Source organism: Arachis ipaensis, chromosome B07, assembly GCF_000816755.2.
Source record: "Arachis ipaensis cultivar K30076 chromosome B07, Araip1.1, whole genome shotgun sequence".
In the NCBI taxonomy this organism is placed as follows: Eukaryota; Viridiplantae; Streptophyta; class Magnoliopsida; order Fabales; family Fabaceae; genus Arachis; species Arachis ipaensis.
Window position 1 is genome coordinate 4,359,210 of NC_029791.2, and position 17,650 is coordinate 4,376,859.

The window sequence follows — 17,650 nt, forward strand, 5'->3', positions numbered from 1 at the left end:
ATCATTGCAATCCTATGAGTATATCACTAGCAAAGGCAGATTCCCCTCTTTCCAACCAGTGTATGAAATCTTACTTTCTGTAATACAGAATCATACATAACTTGTCTTTCAAACTTGATTTTCTTTTTTCATTTTTAAACTTTTAGACACTGAAGAATTACGCTCAAAGAGTTTTAGTGATCGAAGAGACTCTGGGTTGACACTATATCGATTGGAGATCCTGAAAATCAAGTTATATTCTGTGTATGGATGTCAGGCATGTATCTCAAACTGGCTTCATACATATGCTGAATAATGTTATCTCTACAATTTGGAGTTTTGTTTAGAGAACAGAAAATGTACAGAGCCATTCTTAATTACAAGTTATGAATGTTCTGCCTACCCAAAATATTTGCAGTCCGATATTAATTCGCTAGACTTTCAAGATGCTGAACCCGATATTCTGGTGCACTCTTCTTTGGCAATTCTGGAACACTTCAACCAAAACTGTGATGATGCTCTTAAAGCTCTTTGCAAAAAGAAGGGTCTTGATGTTGAGGTAATCCATATTTTCAACATTTTATCCTTATTTGGTTATGGTATCTTTCTTTAAAATTAACATGCAGTTTGAAAGATATAGTGTTCATAAAAGGATGAATAAAATGTCTATATAACATATTGTCATAAAAGTCTTTGAAACAGCTTAATGAAAATTTACACCATACAACCATTATGTTTGAGAAACTAATTTGACTCAAGGTAATGAAAATTAATAGGTTTTTGCTGATTTATTTAGTTCATTTTGTTACTTGGCTTTCAGGGAGCTTGCTTAATTGGGGTTGACAGCCTAGGCATGGATGTTAGAGTTTTCAAAGGGTCAGAAGTTAAAACGCATCGCTTTCCATTCAAAGTGCAGGTAAGCATCTTAGGTTTAAATAAAATGCATATTTTTTCTGGTTGATTCTCTGATGTCATGGATCCTCTTAGTTGAACTTCTTGCCTAACACAAATAACAGTTGTTTAGATAGTTTAGTTACAATCGTTTGGAAAATCTGAGACCACCACGTAGGTTATTATTGCGCACCATCTAATTGACCCTTCTCATATAAGCTTTTGTGAAGTCATGGATATGAGTTTGGTTAAAGAAAAGTGTCTCTCATTCTCTTGTGATCCCTTTTCAAACTCATAAATGGATTTTTTTCCTCTTTCCATTTGCAGGCCAACTCTGTATCTGTAGCTGAAAAACAGATTCGGCAACTTTTGTTTCCCCGATCTCGCCGAAAGAAGTGTGTGAAGTCATGGCGGAGTGCTTAGAATCCGCCAAGAGTAGACTATCCCTAAGCCGAGTTGGTCCTTATTTTCTGATTTTCCTTTTCTTTCTGCCTTAATTAGAGCCTGATCCGGAGCAATTAAGATGTACATTAAGATGTATGAATAGGTCTATAATTTGTACATTATTTCCAGGTTAGTCCTATACCTCAATTTTTCATCTATATCATGAAGTTTAGGCAAAAAGGAAGTTAAGGGCATTGCCCACTTTTTACTAAGGGGGATGACTGTATGCAAGAATCAAAACTTACCAGTCTTTTGATCCTTGCTGGCTAAACCAACCCCCATTGGCCTCTATTTCAGGTTGTAAAAGGGTTAAGGTGGTTGCTAACTTGTTTCCTTTTCACTTCTCTACTTCCTTAGTTCAAAACTCCAAAAAATTGTAACCTCTTTTTCCTGACAATAATAAGAATAATAAGTGGTGCCAAGGGTTTTCTTCTTTACAGAAATTATAGTATGGCTTTATATTATGTTTTCACAATTATAAGAGTAACACTATAGTACAAAAATTGTAATACCCAACCAAATTTGAGTTACTATTTTCATTCCTGATTTCTGTCAGAGTATATTCTAGCCAAATAAAAGCCCTCCTAGTGAAAAGCGAAATGAAGAGTTAACTATTATCTTCTTGTTTAAAGAAAGAATATTGATCAAACGTTAAACTTGATCATTGGAAGATTATCTAACGACTAACTAATTGTAAATTCAGTGCATTGATGTATCCGAAAAGAGTCAATGACTAGAATAAATGAACTTACTCCACAACTGGAAACAATTTTATTTGAAATAGTATGAGAGACTAAATATTGACATTTTTCAATTAGGAGAGAAATAAATAATCCAATTGAGCATGGCTTAGTTGTCCAGCTCCAGCCATGGTTATATTGCTATTGAATTAAATCGCTTAGTAAATTAAATATCATATTTGGAACCAAAAATATTGAATAAAAGTTGAGTATATTTGTACAGAAAAAATGTTAAAAATAAATAAAAATCTCTGCCATCATATACAGATTATATTTCAAAATTATTGTAATGTTGTAGGATACAGTTATACTCTCACTGGGAACTCACCAATAATCTCCACAAGAGCATATACCATCCTTAAAATGGTGGAACCGATTGGTGTCCCTAACGACAATTTCCCGTCCAGCAATCTTGGAGATAAGCTTTGCAGCAATATGACAATCTCCGCAAACACGAAGATTTTTTGTGATTCTGATTGGAGAATTTTGAGTATTCAGCAGAGCAAACACAATGGCTAACTTTTCGCTGTGGACAGCAAGATGGCATTCCTTGTCCTCCTCCTCCACATCATGAAGAGCAGAATCGGTCTCAGGGACATAACCTAACTCTTTCATCTTCCCCACTAGCACACCAAGCTCTTCATAGATCTCCTTTGATTGTGGATGCAACGTGTCACCTGCGAGAAAAGTATGAACCTGATTGTTCAGCTCAACATTGCTGATTCCAGGTGTTTTTCGAATTCTCCTTCTCTTCATTAATGATCGAACAGCAGTAACTTCTTTCCATCTTCCGGCCTTGGCATAAATATTGGATAGCAAGACATAGTAACCTGATTGCTCAGGAACCAACTGAAGTAGGTTGTCAGCTGCTAAAACCCCAATGTCCATGTTGGAGTACACACGACAAGAACTAAGCAGTGTACCCCACACCCTTTCATTGGGCTCCACCGGCATCTGCTTGATGAAATTGTAAGCTTCATCTACTTGACCGGCACGCCCTAAAAGATCTACATAACAAGCAAAGTGTTCAATTCTTGGTGTTAAGTTATATTTCTCTGTCATCTGTTTAAAATAGATTTTCCCTTCATCCAGTAATCCTGAATGGCTACATGCCGAAAGAATTGCGACGAAGGCAATTGAATCTGGGCTCAGACCAGAATTTTGCATTTCTGTAAAGAGTTCCACAGCATTACAACCTTGTCCAGCCATAGCATAAGCAGATATCAATGAAGTCCATGAAGCAACATCACGAAGTTTCATCCTATCAAATACTTTTCTTGCATCATCTAAACATCCACATCTAGCATACATGTCTATTAATGCATTTTCCAATAGCAAATTTGGACACAATTTCTTCCAATCAACATATTCATGAATCCTCCTTCCTAACAATAAAGCTGAGAGATCCCCACAAGCTGGAAGAACACTAGCGCAAGTGATTGCATCAGGTTCTACCCCAGTTTTCTCCATTTCTAAATACAACTCTACAGCTTTGCTAGGCATAGAATTTTTCATATATGTGGCTATCATCACATTCCATGAAACCAAACTCTTCTTGTCTAAATTCATAAACATATCCCTAACATACAAAACATTATTAGATGATGTGTTACTTACAGCTGGCATGAGACTAGCCAATGTACCTGCATCTGGTTTTTGTTTCAAAGCCTCCATTTCCCGACAAACCTCCAATGCATCATCAAACTGCATATTCTGCGCATATCCTGCAACCATTGAGTTCCACGATACAACATCCCTGCTTGGCACTTCATCTAGAGCACGCCTTGCCTCGAGCAAGCAACCACATTTCCCATACATTGCAATGAGACCATTCCCAACGAACACATTTGAATCAAGCCGAACCTTCAGCAGAGCTCCATGCAGCTGCAACCCAAAGCTCAAATTGTCAGAGCACGAGCAAGCCTTCAGAACACAAGGGTAAGTATAATGATCTGGACTAAACCCACCATTAACCATGGCCTTGAAAACATGCAATGCATCATCAAACCAATGGTTATTGACATAACTTCTAATCATGACATTATAGAACACAACATTTCTCTCAGGAATTTCGTCAAACACCTTCCGTGCAAACAAGGGTTCACCACAAGCAGCATATGCTCGTATGAGCTTGATTCCTAGAGATGGGTTGTCATGAAAATTGAGGTAATAAATCTTGGAGTGGACACTTTTCAAGGTTTTTATATCTGGGTATTGGTCTAATGCTTTGCCCAGAAGTTCCTCATAAAAGAAGGGGGTTTGTGGGGATGACAAAGTTTTTATTTTTGAAGAAACAAAGGCTTTTAACTTGGGCAAATGAAGAGGTTTCATGAATTTGAGAATGTTATTTTGTCTATGTTGGATTGCATGGCACTGTACCCACTTGGAGCTTCATTAGCACCAGAAACCAATACAACCATGAAATGGGCTTCAATCTCCATATATATAGCTTTTGCTTCGTTTCAACTTTCAAGGAGAAAATGAAGAGAAAGAAGATGAAGACAAAATAAGAGGAAAAAGAAAATCAAAAGTTTGTAAAATGATAAATATAATCTTATTGTATGTATAATAAGAAAAAGTATTGGGAATTAATATTAATTGTGTACAATGTGTATAATGAATTAAAAAAATGTAAAATTAAAATTAAAAATTAGATCATTAATTAATTATTTAATTTTAAATTTTAAAATTTGAAAATTAAGATTAGTATTTAAATTTAGGAAAAGTCTACGGGGCCAGCAGTTTTGTTGAATTTTGGCCAGCATGTAGCCAGCAGAGAAAGGTGAGTCATTGGATGAAATCTCACACCAATCTCACACCATTAAATCATCATTGATAGCTATTTGATGGCTACCAATCACAAAAGTTGCTGGCCCCCTAGCATTACTCTTAAATTTATTCACACACCATGTACGGTTATTTTTAATATTATCGTAACCTTCAATACACGTCTAAAATCCACCGTCATCTTCTCCGGTTCTCACCTCGCGTCACTAAATTTCTCACCGACCATACCGAGACCGCCGCATCCTCCCACCGACACCGTCCTCACCTCCACCGGTCAGCCCAATGCGCCTCTCCCTCCGACGCTCAGCCTAACGTTGCTGCCGCTGTTTTCGTGCATCTCTTCCGAATCGGCTTTGCTTTCTCCCATTCCTTCAAGCCTCTCACCGATGATACACCATGCTCTTCTTCTTCGGATCCAAGCATGGTTAGCTTCTTTCATTATTTGAGCCATATGCTTTACAACAGTGTCGCTTTTGTCATGATTAATCCTTCAAAATTATGTTTCACTACAATAATAGTTACTTCTATTTATTCATCTTCTTCTTTTATTTTAATGGTCAATTTAGGATGGTCATTTTAGTAGGTATGCGGGTGGTTATTTTATTTTTTTGTAGATTGTTATTTTGATTGGATTGAGTTTAGTTATATATAATTAAAATATGTTAGATGTTCAATTCATTAGGTATGCGGATGATTATTTTTATCCTTAAGTGGATGGTTATTTTTATTAAGTGTGAGTGGCGCAAGCCAAGTAGCGACGGTGAAATGTGATGATTATTGATGAAGGTGGGGTGGCCGCTGGTTGAAAAAAAAGAGAGTATTGAAAGATTTTAGATGGTTATTTTTTTGAAATAATGGATTTTTTAAAAATTTGAAATTTGAAATTTAAAATTTGATGTGAATTTATTATTTCGTGGGTAATTTTTATTTTTAACTCGTATTGGACTAAATAAGTATTGTACACATTGTACAAATACCCCGACTCGTATAATAATATATAAATGTAACCTTTTTTTTGAAATTTAAAAAGATTTTATAAACTATTATGATTATTAGAAAATGTTAAATTAACATAAAAATGTTGTATAAATTTATGTATTTACTTGTTTTAATAAAATTAAGTACGCTAAATAAGTTGCCAATGAATTATAACTCAAATGACATAATCTTTTAATACTCATTTAAGAGGTTGAGGATTAATGTACAAATATTTTTTGGCCTACAAATTAAATATCTTAAATTTATAATTTTAATATAGTTGTGGTAGCTTAAGTTGTCCAACCTGTTATTATTTGACCAGTATTCTATTTTCGTATTAAATATTAAAATGGGATCTATTTTGTTTATTTTATTGTTATCAATGTCATGAAATTTTTTGGTATTTTATGAAAGAGGGGTTATAACTTATAAGAAGTGCCTGTATAGTGGTGGCAAAAAAATTTGGAGTTTGGATTCTACACACATTTTTATTCTTTCTTTTATGATTTTTTTCTCAACAAAACGATAGAAAACCCCATTCTCTTTTCATGTTTTCTTTGTTGATTTTCTTTTCTCTATTTTTTCTGTTGAAACAAAGGAATATTAGTGTGGTGAGAAGTGAGAAGTGAGAAGTGAGAATTCATCGATGGCTATATCGAAACAACCAAATACATTGATTAATAGTTGATTTTTAATATATACACAGTATAATTATTTAGTAAAATAATACATGAAATATTTGTAAAAAAAAGAAGCATATTTTATCAAACTAAAATTATTTTTAAAAAACTACGATGTTATTTCTTTAAGATTGCTTTTGTCAAAAAGAAATTTTTTCAAGCTAAAATATATTAGGTTACTTCACTACTTGTCTTAGAAGGTAAAAATTTATGTACTATTAATTTTATGTGAATTTGATAGTTGAGAGATGATAATTTAGTTAAATTTATTAAATTATTTAACGATTTTCAACTGTTAATTTTAGATGAAATTAACTGCACCTAAATTTTTATCGTGTTAAAATTGTGTTTGGATGTCTTGAGTAAATTATAAAATAGGAATCACTCACATAAAGACACCTAAAACATCTTTTTTTAAGATATTTTTTAACAATTAAAATTTAATACATGTAATCGATTAAATCATATTATTTTTATTAAAATTAGACCGGACAAATCAGTTTAGCAAAAAAATTAATAAATTAAATTTTAAATCGGTATAAATTAATATTTTTTATAAAAAATTACTACAATATTCACTTTTTAGTTTCTACAAAAATAATAAAGATATTTCGGATAAAATATATAAAAAATGAAAGAAATAAAAATTTAAATAAGATAATACACAAAAGACTACATTGGTCATTTTCTGAAATTTCTCTTGTGATGTGAGCTGTCCTATTCGCTTGTCCTTATCCACAGTCAGCAAAGAACTATTCAATATTAAATTATTCTATATATTAAAGATACAATAATTAGTGCAACCCCAGCACATATTTGCATTTATGGACTTCCTACCTACTTCTTGGATTTTATTTTATGCAAACAAATATCAGAATCATGGAACATGAGGGCTAAATAAAATGTGCTCCCAGTCCATAAATAAATAAATAAATAAATAAAATGTGCTCATCTCTCCCAATTGAAACTTTACTATGTTAACACAATAACACCCCAACAAAAAACCTATACATTAAGTGTAAGTTTTTATTGACAATTTAATTTCTTAGATTTATATTAGCATTATTAGTGAAGATTTAATTTAATTTAAAAAAACTGTAGTTTTAAAATATTCAAATATATTAATTTTGTTCAAAACAAAAAGTTAATTTTAATGAACTAACCATTACAATTTTGTTACTACGTTATTAGTCAATATCATGAGTAAAAAACATAAGTATTTATAATCACGTGTAGTGTCTTCTATTATTAGAATATAGATTGACTTCAAATTTTTATTCATGTAAAATTAAAATAATTATATTAAATATACATAAAAAATAATTATTAAATTAATTATTATATAAAAAATATATTAAAATACATAAAAATATTATACGTATATGTATATTAAAATTAGTTTTTAGATTAATTATTATATATTTATATATAAATATATATATACATCATTTTACATATTTTTAATATATTTATGTGTATTTTATATAAACCACTAATNNNNAGTACAGTATTTTTAGAATAAAAATTACCAAAATATTTTGTATTTGTATATAAAAAAATAAGTAATTAATTAGGGGGTAAAAATTGGGTGTATTGCGCATAGGACTTTTCGAAATAGTCTTTCTCTCTCTTCTTGTTTGGTGGAAGCTGCAAAAAAAAATTCAACTTCCTCTGGAGAAGGAGTAATGGAGTATAGAGGGTAGTGGCCGTCCAATTGGGACACCCTAAAATCGTTAAAAATTCAATTTTTAATTTTTGTTCACTTAAATTTTAAATTTTAAGAGTCATCTATTTTCTCTCCTTCTCCTTTGTTCTCTTCTTGCTTGTCTTTGCCCCTTGTCCTTTTTTTGCCGTTCAACTTTGATCTCTTTCTTTCTCTCTCTAACGATTTCGATTCAAATAGTGTGTGTGAGTGAGGGAGTGATGACGCCGGAGCAGGAGAAAGAGAAGGAGGAGAAGGGGGAACAGGAAGAACAGGTTTTGGTCCTTGATGCTATGAAGAGGTATAGGAATGGTGAAATTTGGGATTTTGAGGATGACATGGCTGTCTCTGATGGACATGGTGGTGGTGAGAATGGTGTTCTTTTGGGTTTGGATGGTGGAACAACATCAACTGTCTGCATTTGTTTGCCCATGGTTCCTTCTTTTTCCCATTCCCAGCTCCAGTCTCTTCCAATTCTTGCAAGGGCTGTTGCTGGCTGCTCTAATCACAACAGTGTTGGAGGTAATTGACTAATTGGAAGTTGCCTTTTTGTTTGATTTTACTTTGTGGGTTGGTTTCAAAAGTTGATTTTGTTTCTGGCTTTGTTTGGTCTGAGTTCTGCTAATTTTAGAGAATGGTTTTGGTTGTTTTGGTTAGTTAATTCAGTTTACTGTTCAGTGGTCACTGGTTATTTATCATATTCAATTCCCTTTGTGGATTGGGTAAATTGAGGAGAGTAATAGTGAGAGCAATTTAGCTTATTGGGAAGTACATTCTCCTTTACACATTTGAGGGGGATGTTGATAATGGCTTAGGTAGGTAAATAGGTGAAGGAAAATCTATTTTGTATTGGAGAAAGTTGTTGATATTTTATGTAGGTAGAATGCTAGTTTTTTAACTTATATAACAGCCTATAAGGTAGCAATGACTTGTGAGAGACTATGGCCTAGAACAAAGCTCTTGGCTATTGATAGGGAAAGTTGCAAAGTTTTGGTACCTTTTCTTTTGTTTGAGCAGTTTATAGTTTTAAAACTCTGCATTATCTACCACTCCAATGGCTGTGTTTTAGGATGAGTGTTTCTAGTTTTTTCATATTTTGTTGGGAGGGTTGTATTATTTTAATGGTTTTTGAATTTCATATTGTCATTTTTTGTCTTGAGATTTTCTTTTTTCTTTCTTTTTCTCTTTTTTTTAACTCCACTTTGTACCTTCTGTCTTTTCTCAATAATGAATTTCTTATTTTGATCTTTTTCAACTCCACAAAGAACAAAAGTTATTGGTTGTGCCTCCTTGCCAAGGACACACAGCATTTTTATTTGCTCCTTTTACAAGAAAAAATGATGCATAAATAATAGACACAAATTGATGGTTTCAGCAATTTTTTAAAAATTAGAAAAATTATGTGATAAATGAAAAGAAGATCATGTCACAAAAGTAGTTACATTGTTAGTTGTTGCCATGAATAACTTCTTCTACAGAAATTGCTGCAAGGGAAACATTAGAGCAAGTCATGGCAGATGCCCTTTCAAAATGTGGTTCAAAACGATCTTCAGTCCGAGCTGTTTGTTTGGCTGTATCTGGTGTTAACCATCCAACAGATCAACAAAGAATTCTCAATTGGCTTAGGTTGCTCAATATAAGTATACATTACCTTTTTTTTCGGATAAATAAGTCATGTTGTTTGTGTTCTTTAGCTGTTAGAAGAAACTTAACAACTATACTTATTTGATTTGTTGGTTAGTTTTCTCTATGTAATGCATTATTTTTTCTCTGTCTTATTTATAATTTAAGAATACAATTGAGTCTGTTATTTATCATGGTGTTTTTTTTTTCCTTCTATATATTAATTAAGAACAGGAATTTGTTTCTATATCCTGTCATAAATAATAGCCTCGGCTGCTTCTAGTTTTTCTATTTTGTTGTCTTACTCTAACTGATTAATACCGGATATCTTCACCTTTTGAATTTACAGAAGCAGTATGCATAAAGAATTGATATTAGGACACAATGAAATTAGGCAGCTTATCTGTAAATAATTGAAAGTTTAAATTAAATAGTTACTTGTTTGTGCATTTTCCGGTTCAGTTTTTAAAATATTTTGTGCCTTTTAGTTTCCATAGCAATAGTTTCTCCACTGCTTAATGAAGATGTGAACTATCAATTAAGATATGTTGTGACTTGATGTAACAGGGATATATTCCCAAGCCACGTGAAGCTGTATGTTCGGAATGATGCTGTGGCTGCCCTGGCAAGTGGAACAATGGGTAGGCTTCATGGATGTGTATTGATTGCGGGCACAGGGACCATTGCATATGGATTTACAGAGGATGGCAAAGAAGCAAGGGCTGCAGGTGCTGGACCTGTCTTAGGTGACTGGGGCAGGTAATCTGCCGTGATTATTTCTCTGTCTTTCATGCTCTCTCTCTCTCTCTCTCTCTCTCTCTCTCTCTCTCTCTCTCTCTCTCTCTCTCTCTCTCTCTCTCTCCTGTGCCGAACATAGGCACAGACTAAGAGTTCAATTAGCTAGAAGAGGTTTATAGTTTCTAAGTTAATCTGGCCTTTTACTTTTTCTAAAAGCCCCTTCGCTCTATGCTGGCATCACTAGTAATATGTCCTGGAGAGCTACAAATAGGGACTCGGGGAAGGTCTTTCTTTTGAATTTCGACTTGATCACTTGATTTCTGCCTACTATTTTGTTGAAGGTATGCATTTTTTTTCTCTGCAGTGGATATGGAATCGCTGCACAGGCCTTAACTGCAGTAGTAAAAGCGCATGATGGTCGAGGTCCTAGTACAAGGCTTACGAATAGTATTTTACAAGCACTCGGTCTTTCTTCCGCAGAAGAATTAATCGGGTACAGTCAAATGATTCCACATTTCATATGTTTAAGTAAACTAGTACATTTTTTGCTCATTTTGTGGAGACAAATGATGAGGTCCTTAAAAATTTGGTATACATTAGTCCCTTGCTTGTCTGTAGGATAAATGCAGCAAGTTTTTAAAATTTTATTTCAGAGAACCAAACTTATAAGTCAGAAATAATTTTCTGATTGATATATTGGTTATTTTATGTTGTTGGATTGAATTTTGAAGTCTACAATTATATGGCTTCATTTGGCTTATTGATTATTGTCTTCTTTCAATGAAAATTTATCCATCCATACAATTGAGAGAGACATTGGATCACAAAATCACAGTATCTTTGGTTGTCACGTTGAAAATCAGGTGGACCTACGCAGATCCATCTTGGGCGCGCATTGCAGCACTTGTACCGCTTGTCGTGTCCTGTGCAGAGGCTGGGGACGAGGTTGCAAATAAGATTTTGCTAGAATCTGTACAAGAGCTGGCTTCAAGTGTCAAAGCTGTTGTAGAGAGACTTGGATTAAGTGGTCAAGGTTAGGGGTTATCTTACTTCAAATACTTGACTTTTATACCCATTAGATAGGTATATATAGGGACGAAAAAAAGGTCTGGGAATCTGGTTTTCTAATGTAATCTATATTAATAATACTCGGAAGATATTTATGAAGCCTGTTCGTAACTCTTTTGAGGTAACAGTTTGATTTTAGGGTGATCTTTCAGCAGTAACTCTACAACAAACTCATGTTTAGTCGTAAAAGCAATTCAGGAAACGTTATTTAAAATTGCATTCGATGCTGCGCGTGGAGTTTAAAATGGAATATACCAAGGAAATTTAACTCATTGACTAGGCCTCAAGAACGTCCTTTTAAAACATGGAAACATTGAAAGCACGAAATGTTGGATCATTAACACGAGCTCTAGATTTTTCCTGTCTGTTATTGACATATGATGAGAATTTTGGCAGATGGCAAGGATGCTTTCCCGCTTGTGATGGTTGGTGGTGTTCTTGAAGCGAATAGGAGATGGGATATCGGAAAAGAAGTAGTAAACTGCATTTCTAAGTACTTTCCCCGGGTACTTCCAATTAGACCAAAGGTCAGTATAATATGTCACTTGTTTTTATATTTCTGCACAGTCCTGCTTTTATATTAGAATTTATTCTAAAATTATGTTGAATATTGTTGCAAACTTTTAATAATGTTTCACAGGTAATTAACTGTACACATAGACAACAATTTTAAATGTATTAACTTGCAAAGCAAATTTATGTTGTCATCTAATAAAAATCAAAAGGAACTGCCAATATGATCCATTTCTATGTAACTTCCATATGACATGGCGATTTCTGTAATTTCTATTGAATAACACTGGAAAATTAAACTACCAAAACATGAAAATTTGTAATTTTTTTTTTTTTTGGAATGTAATGAACCTTTCTGCAAAGCATATAAGTGTCAAGTTTTCTCAATTGAATTGCGACTTTAAAAATCAAAGAGCACAAATCATACCTTGAAGAATAAATTTTGAAACAACTTTGGTTTATTGAACAGGTTGAGCCTGCTGTTGGAGCAGCATGGTTAGCTTGGAACTTTTTCATGAAAGAATGTTATAGTTAAATATGTGGTTGCTGACAAATGTTGGAGCGGAATAAGAGAAAGAAGACACTCTACAACCTCCATTTCTTAGTGATTAGAATTAGTACACAATGCCTAAACTGAGAAGCTAAAGGATACAATTCATGTAACACGCAATTTATATTAGCACATGGCACTTGCCACTTGTTAGACCTTAGTTCCTTTCCCACCCTCTTGATTCCCTCGTATACATATGCTTGTGTAAATAGCTTATAGTGGTTAAACAGAGTTGTGTCTTAAATTCTTATTTGTGATTAAACTTCTGTCATTTTTGTTCTTGATTGTCACACAGTTGTATTTTTTTTGTTTTGTTTTAACTTTTCATGCAATCAAGATCAGAAGGATGCATTCATAAATTTTATATTTAACATGTGATTTTAGTGTCCATTTGAGCTTCAGTAAAGTAAGAAATATTGTTAGTTTTGCGAGTCATTAATACCATCTCCAATTCAAAATTATTCATGTGCCTGAATGCAACTTATTTTAGTCTACTTGTGACTGTAATTCATACAGCTCAGTTGTGCAAACCACCAAGAAAGAAAAAACCAATGTAGACTTTAGACAATCTAGGAATTGTGTGAAGATTACAATGAACAAAAAGACAATTGAAAATATCAATTAGAACCAATGCCAAGGTGAAGGAAACAAAAAGGATTACTGATTGATAATATTACACATCAGTTAGTTTAGAATTTCTTTTCATAATAAAATGTAAATATAGTATAGAACAGCAGAGCATCCTACAGCTTCCTAAAGAATTTTATATGGCCCAGGAACTACTACCATAAATACATTACTAACTGGATAACCACTCCATAAAGCTGCCTCTTCAAGATTGCAATATGCCTACAACACAAATGCAAGGCAGATGATTGGAACCCGGAAGCATAACAGGGTCGTTCCCGTTCTTTTCTTTCACTTCTAGAGATGGAGCATGAAACAGCCCCAGAAAAGAGAAATCCAATACCTATAGAATTTTATTGTCCTTATGCAATAACTTCTCCACTCTTTAGTGATACGATCATTTGCCTAAATGCCTTAAGTTTCCAAGAAAATGACAGTAAATAGAATCCAAAACTAAACCACCATGAAGCGAAGGTGGTGGTGCCCTGATAGCATTTATGAAGTTAGAATCTTCCCTTATTGTTCTGATCAGCAACACCAAAGGCACTAGATTGACTTGAGCCAAAAGATCCAAAACCACCTGAACGATCTGAACCACCAAATCCCCCAAAACCACCACCACCTGAACGATCTGAACCACCAAAACCACCTGGACGACTGAATCCTCCGGATCTACTCCCCGATTGACCTGAACCAAAGCCATCAGAGGAGCCAAACCGACCAAAGCCTGATCCCCCAGATGAATCACCTGAAAATCCCCCCCTGGGTCGACTCATACCAGAGTCACCAAAACGACTAGAAGTTGACCCAGAATTTCCATAGCTAGAGCGGCCAAACCCAGAGTTTCCATAGCCGCCTGAACGACCAAATCCAGGACTACGACCAAAACCTGAATCACCAGATCGACGATCCCTTCCACCTCCATAAGAACCGAATCGTCCACCACCCATGTCCACTGATCCAGGATCAACAGCAATCCTTGGTAGCTGATTAAAAAAAATAAATTAATAAATAAATTCAGCCATCTATTATGCACAAAAGGAAAAATAACCTAACAAATAATGTAAGTTAGCAGAGGAACACCACAAATATATGACAACAACAAAAGCCCTAATATAAACAACTTAGAAATGGTAGCTCACTGGCTGCTTAAGTGCAAAAGTGTATTAGACTAAATATTTCAGCAACTTAGTACTGTAGAGGACTATCGGGTGGTTAGCATATCATGGTAATCGAAAAACTTTAGTTACAAACTAACAATAAACTTTTTGGAACATCTCTGAAAGGGAACCTTAACAGTTCAACAGTTGAGCCAACTTTTAATTTCATAGAACCAGAAAATTAATGCTAAACACACTACATCTTCAAGTAAATAGAAGAGACAGGCAGAAATGGGTAGGGTGCAAATAGATCACCTCTGAAAATCTACATCCCACATCACGCTCAATGGTCTTAACAGCCCTGGATTGATCTTCAGTATAAACAAGAATAGCAGTTCCTTTCTTACCAGCACGACCTGTTCGTCCAGATCGATGAACAAATATCTCCGATGAATTGGGAAGATCAAAGTGTATTACCTATTTGAAGAAACCATGTTAAGTGGTCACATGTAAAGAATTGAGTAACTTAACAATAGCGTTCTCTATCTCAGTATTTGCCTATAGTCCTATACATAATGCAATACACAAAGATGGCATACAACATTGACAGAGACTAGATGCATACAACACATAACACAGTAAAAGTGCAGGACTTACAAGATCCACATTTGGTATATCAAGCCCACGTGAAGCAACATCTGTTGCAACCAAAACGTTAAAATGTCCATTTCTGAATCCAGCCAGAGTTCTTTCCCTCTGAGCTTGGGATATGTCTCCATGCAAGGCCTCACATTGAACAGTTTTTGCCAAGCCATATGTTAATCGATCGGCGTCACGTTTGGTTTGAGTGAAAACAATGCATTTTCCTCCTTTTGCATGTTCCTGGCAAGGGATATACTTTAGGGAAGACAGCAAAACAAGTCCATTAACAAGATTAATTGTACACGAAAGAAGACATACTGTTATTAGAGGTCCGAGAATTCCTGCTTTAACATACATATCAGTTGCAATAGAATATAGCGAAATTCCATCTGCCAACTTCTGATCAGATTCTCCAACCTATGGCACCAATAAGTTCTCAGTTAAAAAATGATCAACATGCCATCATAAGCAAGCAACTTAATCTCAAACAGATTTTCTTTCAACATCAAACAGTTTGACTACTTTGCTAATAACCATATCAACACAAATGCACCAAAACCCCTGTTGTTTCATATGAAAATCGATATTCCAATCCTCGACAGAGACAAAATGAGTTCTGTTGGGGGGAATTTAGCCTTAATGCTCCAAGAAATTCTCCTAGTGCTTAGAACATGATTGCATACTTACAAGATCAATGGTCAGGGGATCCTGTAGGTAGTTACGAGTAATCTGCTTTATCCAAGAAGGCATTGTTGCAGAGAACATAAGAGTCTGACGTTTAGGGGGCAACCTCTCCAAGATCTTTTCAACATCTTCTTGAAAGCCAACTTGAAGCATCTGATCAGCTTCATCGATAACAACATACTTAACTTCCTGTAAATTCAGGGCACCTCTGTTTAGAAGGTCGATAATTCGGCCAGGCGTGCCTACAGCAATATCAACACCGTAATCAAGCTGCCTCATCTGACGAGAGATGGGTGTACCCCCGTAAACACAGATGGTATCCAAGTTAGGTGCTGCTTCCTGGAATTCCTTCTCAACCTGTCGTGCAAGCTCTCTGGTAGGAGCCAAAACCAAAGCCAAGGGATTCCTTCCTCGCCTGGCACAAATCACCCACAAAAAAACTTCTAAGTTAAACATACAAGTGAATATTTTATAATTACTAGCCACACCAAATCACCTGATCCATCTTCAATACAATCAATTTCAAACAGAGCAACAAAATAGAAATTCAAGTGGAGAATACATAAATAAACCAACCCATGCTTAGCATTGAACTGAATGATCTTATCTATGATTGGTATCCCAAACGCAAGAGTCTTTCCAGTTCCTGTTCTAGCTCGACCAATCATATCACGTCCTTGCATAGCAGGTTCCAGCACAGCTCGCTGTAATTCCACCAAATTCAAACCAATAAAAACAAATAAATATACAAAGTCATCATCAACTTAAAGCCACTAAATTTCTAAAAAATTTCACTGTTTTTCATCAAACCACACCGAAAATGATTTTTCATTTTACCTGAATAGGAAAGAGCTTGAAGATTCCTTTCTTTGCAAGAGCAGAAACAATATCCTGCGAAATCCCAAGCTTCGCGATCTCAAGACCTTCATCGGCGCTGTTCCCTCTAGACCCTTCTTCGTAGGCGTAATCCTCAACTGCAAACTCCGCGCGAGAACAGAACGAGGAGCGGAAATTCAATGGCCCTGAATTAGAGTGAAAGGCTCTCCCTTTCAAAAACCCAGTTAACCCGGAGAATCGTCGGAGCTCGCCGACGGGTGAATCTCCGGAGGATGCGGAGGAAGAGGTGAGTTGGGGGAGAAAGGGGTCGGTAGCGGAGGTTACGGCGGCGGCGAGAGAGCGCTTCGTGATAGCAGAAGAAGAAGTTCTTCTGAGGATTGTGGTTAACATTTTGAGCTGCGTTTGTATGGAACAGAGAGAGTGATGTGATTATGTGAAAAGGGAGAGACTTTATTTTCCAAACCCTATTTAGGGGTTTAGGGTTTTAGGGAGAGCAGCGCGAAGCTTGGGGAGCACAACACTGAACAGAGTGAAGAGAGAGAAACACAATTCAGAAGATTTTTGTTCGACTGAGAGCTCCAATCCTCTACGTGCAAGACTACTTCACTACTATGCTACGCTCTGCTTTTAGATTTTTTTTTTTTCTCTTAGAGTTTTAAGTCGAAGAATAGTTTCTCTCTCATATTTATTTGTACTTTAAATTTTAAATTTGTACTTTAAAGGGTAAAGTATGATCTTCTATTTTTGAATAGTTTTTCTCTTATATTTATTTTTAGTTCTATCTATAAAATAAATGGTGAGAGATCGTACTTTATTCTCTAAAGTGAAATTCAAATTTTAAAAAATTCAAATTTTAAGTCAAAATTAAGCTCTGTTTAAATAAATAACTTAATTAATTTTTAAAAAAAAATTAAATAATAAATATTTATATTAAAATTATTTTATATTTAATTTTTAATTTTAAAAAATTATAATTTAATTTTAAAAATTATATCAAATATTAATGCTATAACTTTTTATAAATTAAAAGTTAAAGAAAATTAGTTATAAATTTATTTAAACTGGTT

At 34.5% G+C, this 17,650-nt stretch overlaps 4 protein-coding genes across 5 annotated transcripts in view; 2 read left to right on the forward strand and 2 right to left on the reverse strand.

Annotated features, from left to right (window-relative positions):
* LOC107609703 (uncharacterized protein At3g49140) overlaps positions 1 to 1,753 on the forward strand; it is a 4,295-nt gene extending 2,542 nt beyond the window's left edge. Inside the window, exons 8-11 of the mRNA XM_021107062.1 lie at positions 147 to 256; positions 398 to 538; positions 800 to 895; positions 1,198 to 1,753. Coding sequence (XP_020962721.1) covers positions 147 to 256; positions 398 to 538; positions 800 to 895; positions 1,198 to 1,293 — 443 coding nt within the window. The 3' untranslated portion in view covers positions 1,294 to 1,753. The remainder of the gene's footprint in view (positions 1 to 146; positions 257 to 397; positions 539 to 799; positions 896 to 1,197) is intronic.
* Positions 2,233 to 4,576, reverse strand: LOC107610008 (putative pentatricopeptide repeat-containing protein At3g49142). Of its 2 annotated transcripts, XM_016312077.2 has the most exons (2): positions 4,022 to 4,296; positions 2,233 to 3,938 (listed from the first exon to the last, which is right to left on the reverse strand). In XM_016312077.2, the coding sequence occupies exons 1-2, from the start codon at positions 4,076 to 4,078 to the stop codon at positions 2,379 to 2,381; spliced, it is 1,617 nt and encodes a 538-aa protein (XP_016167563.1). In that variant the 5' UTR covers positions 4,079 to 4,296; the 3' UTR covers positions 2,233 to 2,378. The 2 variants fall into 2 exon arrangements, with proteins under 2 accessions (XP_016167563.1, XP_016167562.1); XM_016312076.2 differs by having other exon boundaries at positions 2,233 to 4,576.
* Positions 8,089 to 13,057, forward strand: LOC107609275 (N-acetyl-D-glucosamine kinase). The gene is made up of 7 exons (XM_016311161.2): positions 8,089 to 8,723; positions 9,680 to 9,827; positions 10,392 to 10,583; positions 10,927 to 11,055; positions 11,426 to 11,595; positions 12,027 to 12,157; positions 12,613 to 13,057. The coding sequence occupies exons 1-7, from the start codon at positions 8,423 to 8,425 to the stop codon at positions 12,676 to 12,678; spliced, it is 1,137 nt and encodes a 378-aa protein (XP_016166647.1). The 5' UTR covers positions 8,089 to 8,422; the 3' UTR covers positions 12,679 to 13,057.
* On the reverse strand, positions 13,821 to 17,142 carry LOC107609028 (DEAD-box ATP-dependent RNA helicase 53). Its single transcript, XM_016310846.2, has 7 exons — positions 16,584 to 17,142; positions 16,323 to 16,450; positions 15,750 to 16,161; positions 15,381 to 15,479; positions 15,078 to 15,302; positions 14,736 to 14,897; positions 13,821 to 14,306 (listed from the first exon to the last, which is right to left on the reverse strand). The coding sequence occupies exons 1-7, from the start codon at positions 16,971 to 16,973 to the stop codon at positions 13,824 to 13,826; spliced, it is 1,899 nt and encodes a 632-aa protein (XP_016166332.1). The 5' UTR covers positions 16,974 to 17,142; the 3' UTR covers positions 13,821 to 13,823.

Bases quoted from the DNA above. Each gene is read 5' to 3' on its own strand.
- LOC107610008 (XM_016312076.2), bottom strand. From the start codon at position 4,385: ATGAAACCTCTTCATTTGCCCAAGTTAAAAGCCTTTGTTTCTTCAAAA.
- LOC107609275 (XM_016311161.2), top strand. From the start codon at position 8,423: ATGACGCCGGAGCAGGAGAAAGAGAAGGAGGAGAAGGGGGAACAGGAA. The intron at 11,596-12,026 runs GTTAGGGGTTAT...GAATTTTGGCAG, and splicing joins ACTTGGATTAAGTGGTCAAG to ATGGCAAGGATGCTTTCCCG. The intron at 12,158-12,612 runs GTCAGTATAATA...TTTATTGAACAG, and splicing joins TACTTCCAATTAGACCAAAG to GTTGAGCCTGCTGTTGGAGC.
- LOC107609028 (XM_016310846.2), bottom strand. From the start codon at position 16,973: ATGTTAACCACAATCCTCAGAAGAACTTCTTCTTCTGCTATCACGAAG. The intron at 16,451-16,583 runs GTAAAATGAAAA...GTGGAATTACAG, and splicing joins TCAAGCTCTTTCCTATTCAG to CGAGCTGTGCTGGAACCTGC. The intron at 14,898-15,077 runs GTAAGTCCTGCA...TTCTTCAAATAG, and splicing joins ATATACCAAATGTGGATCTT to GTAATACACTTTGATCTTCC.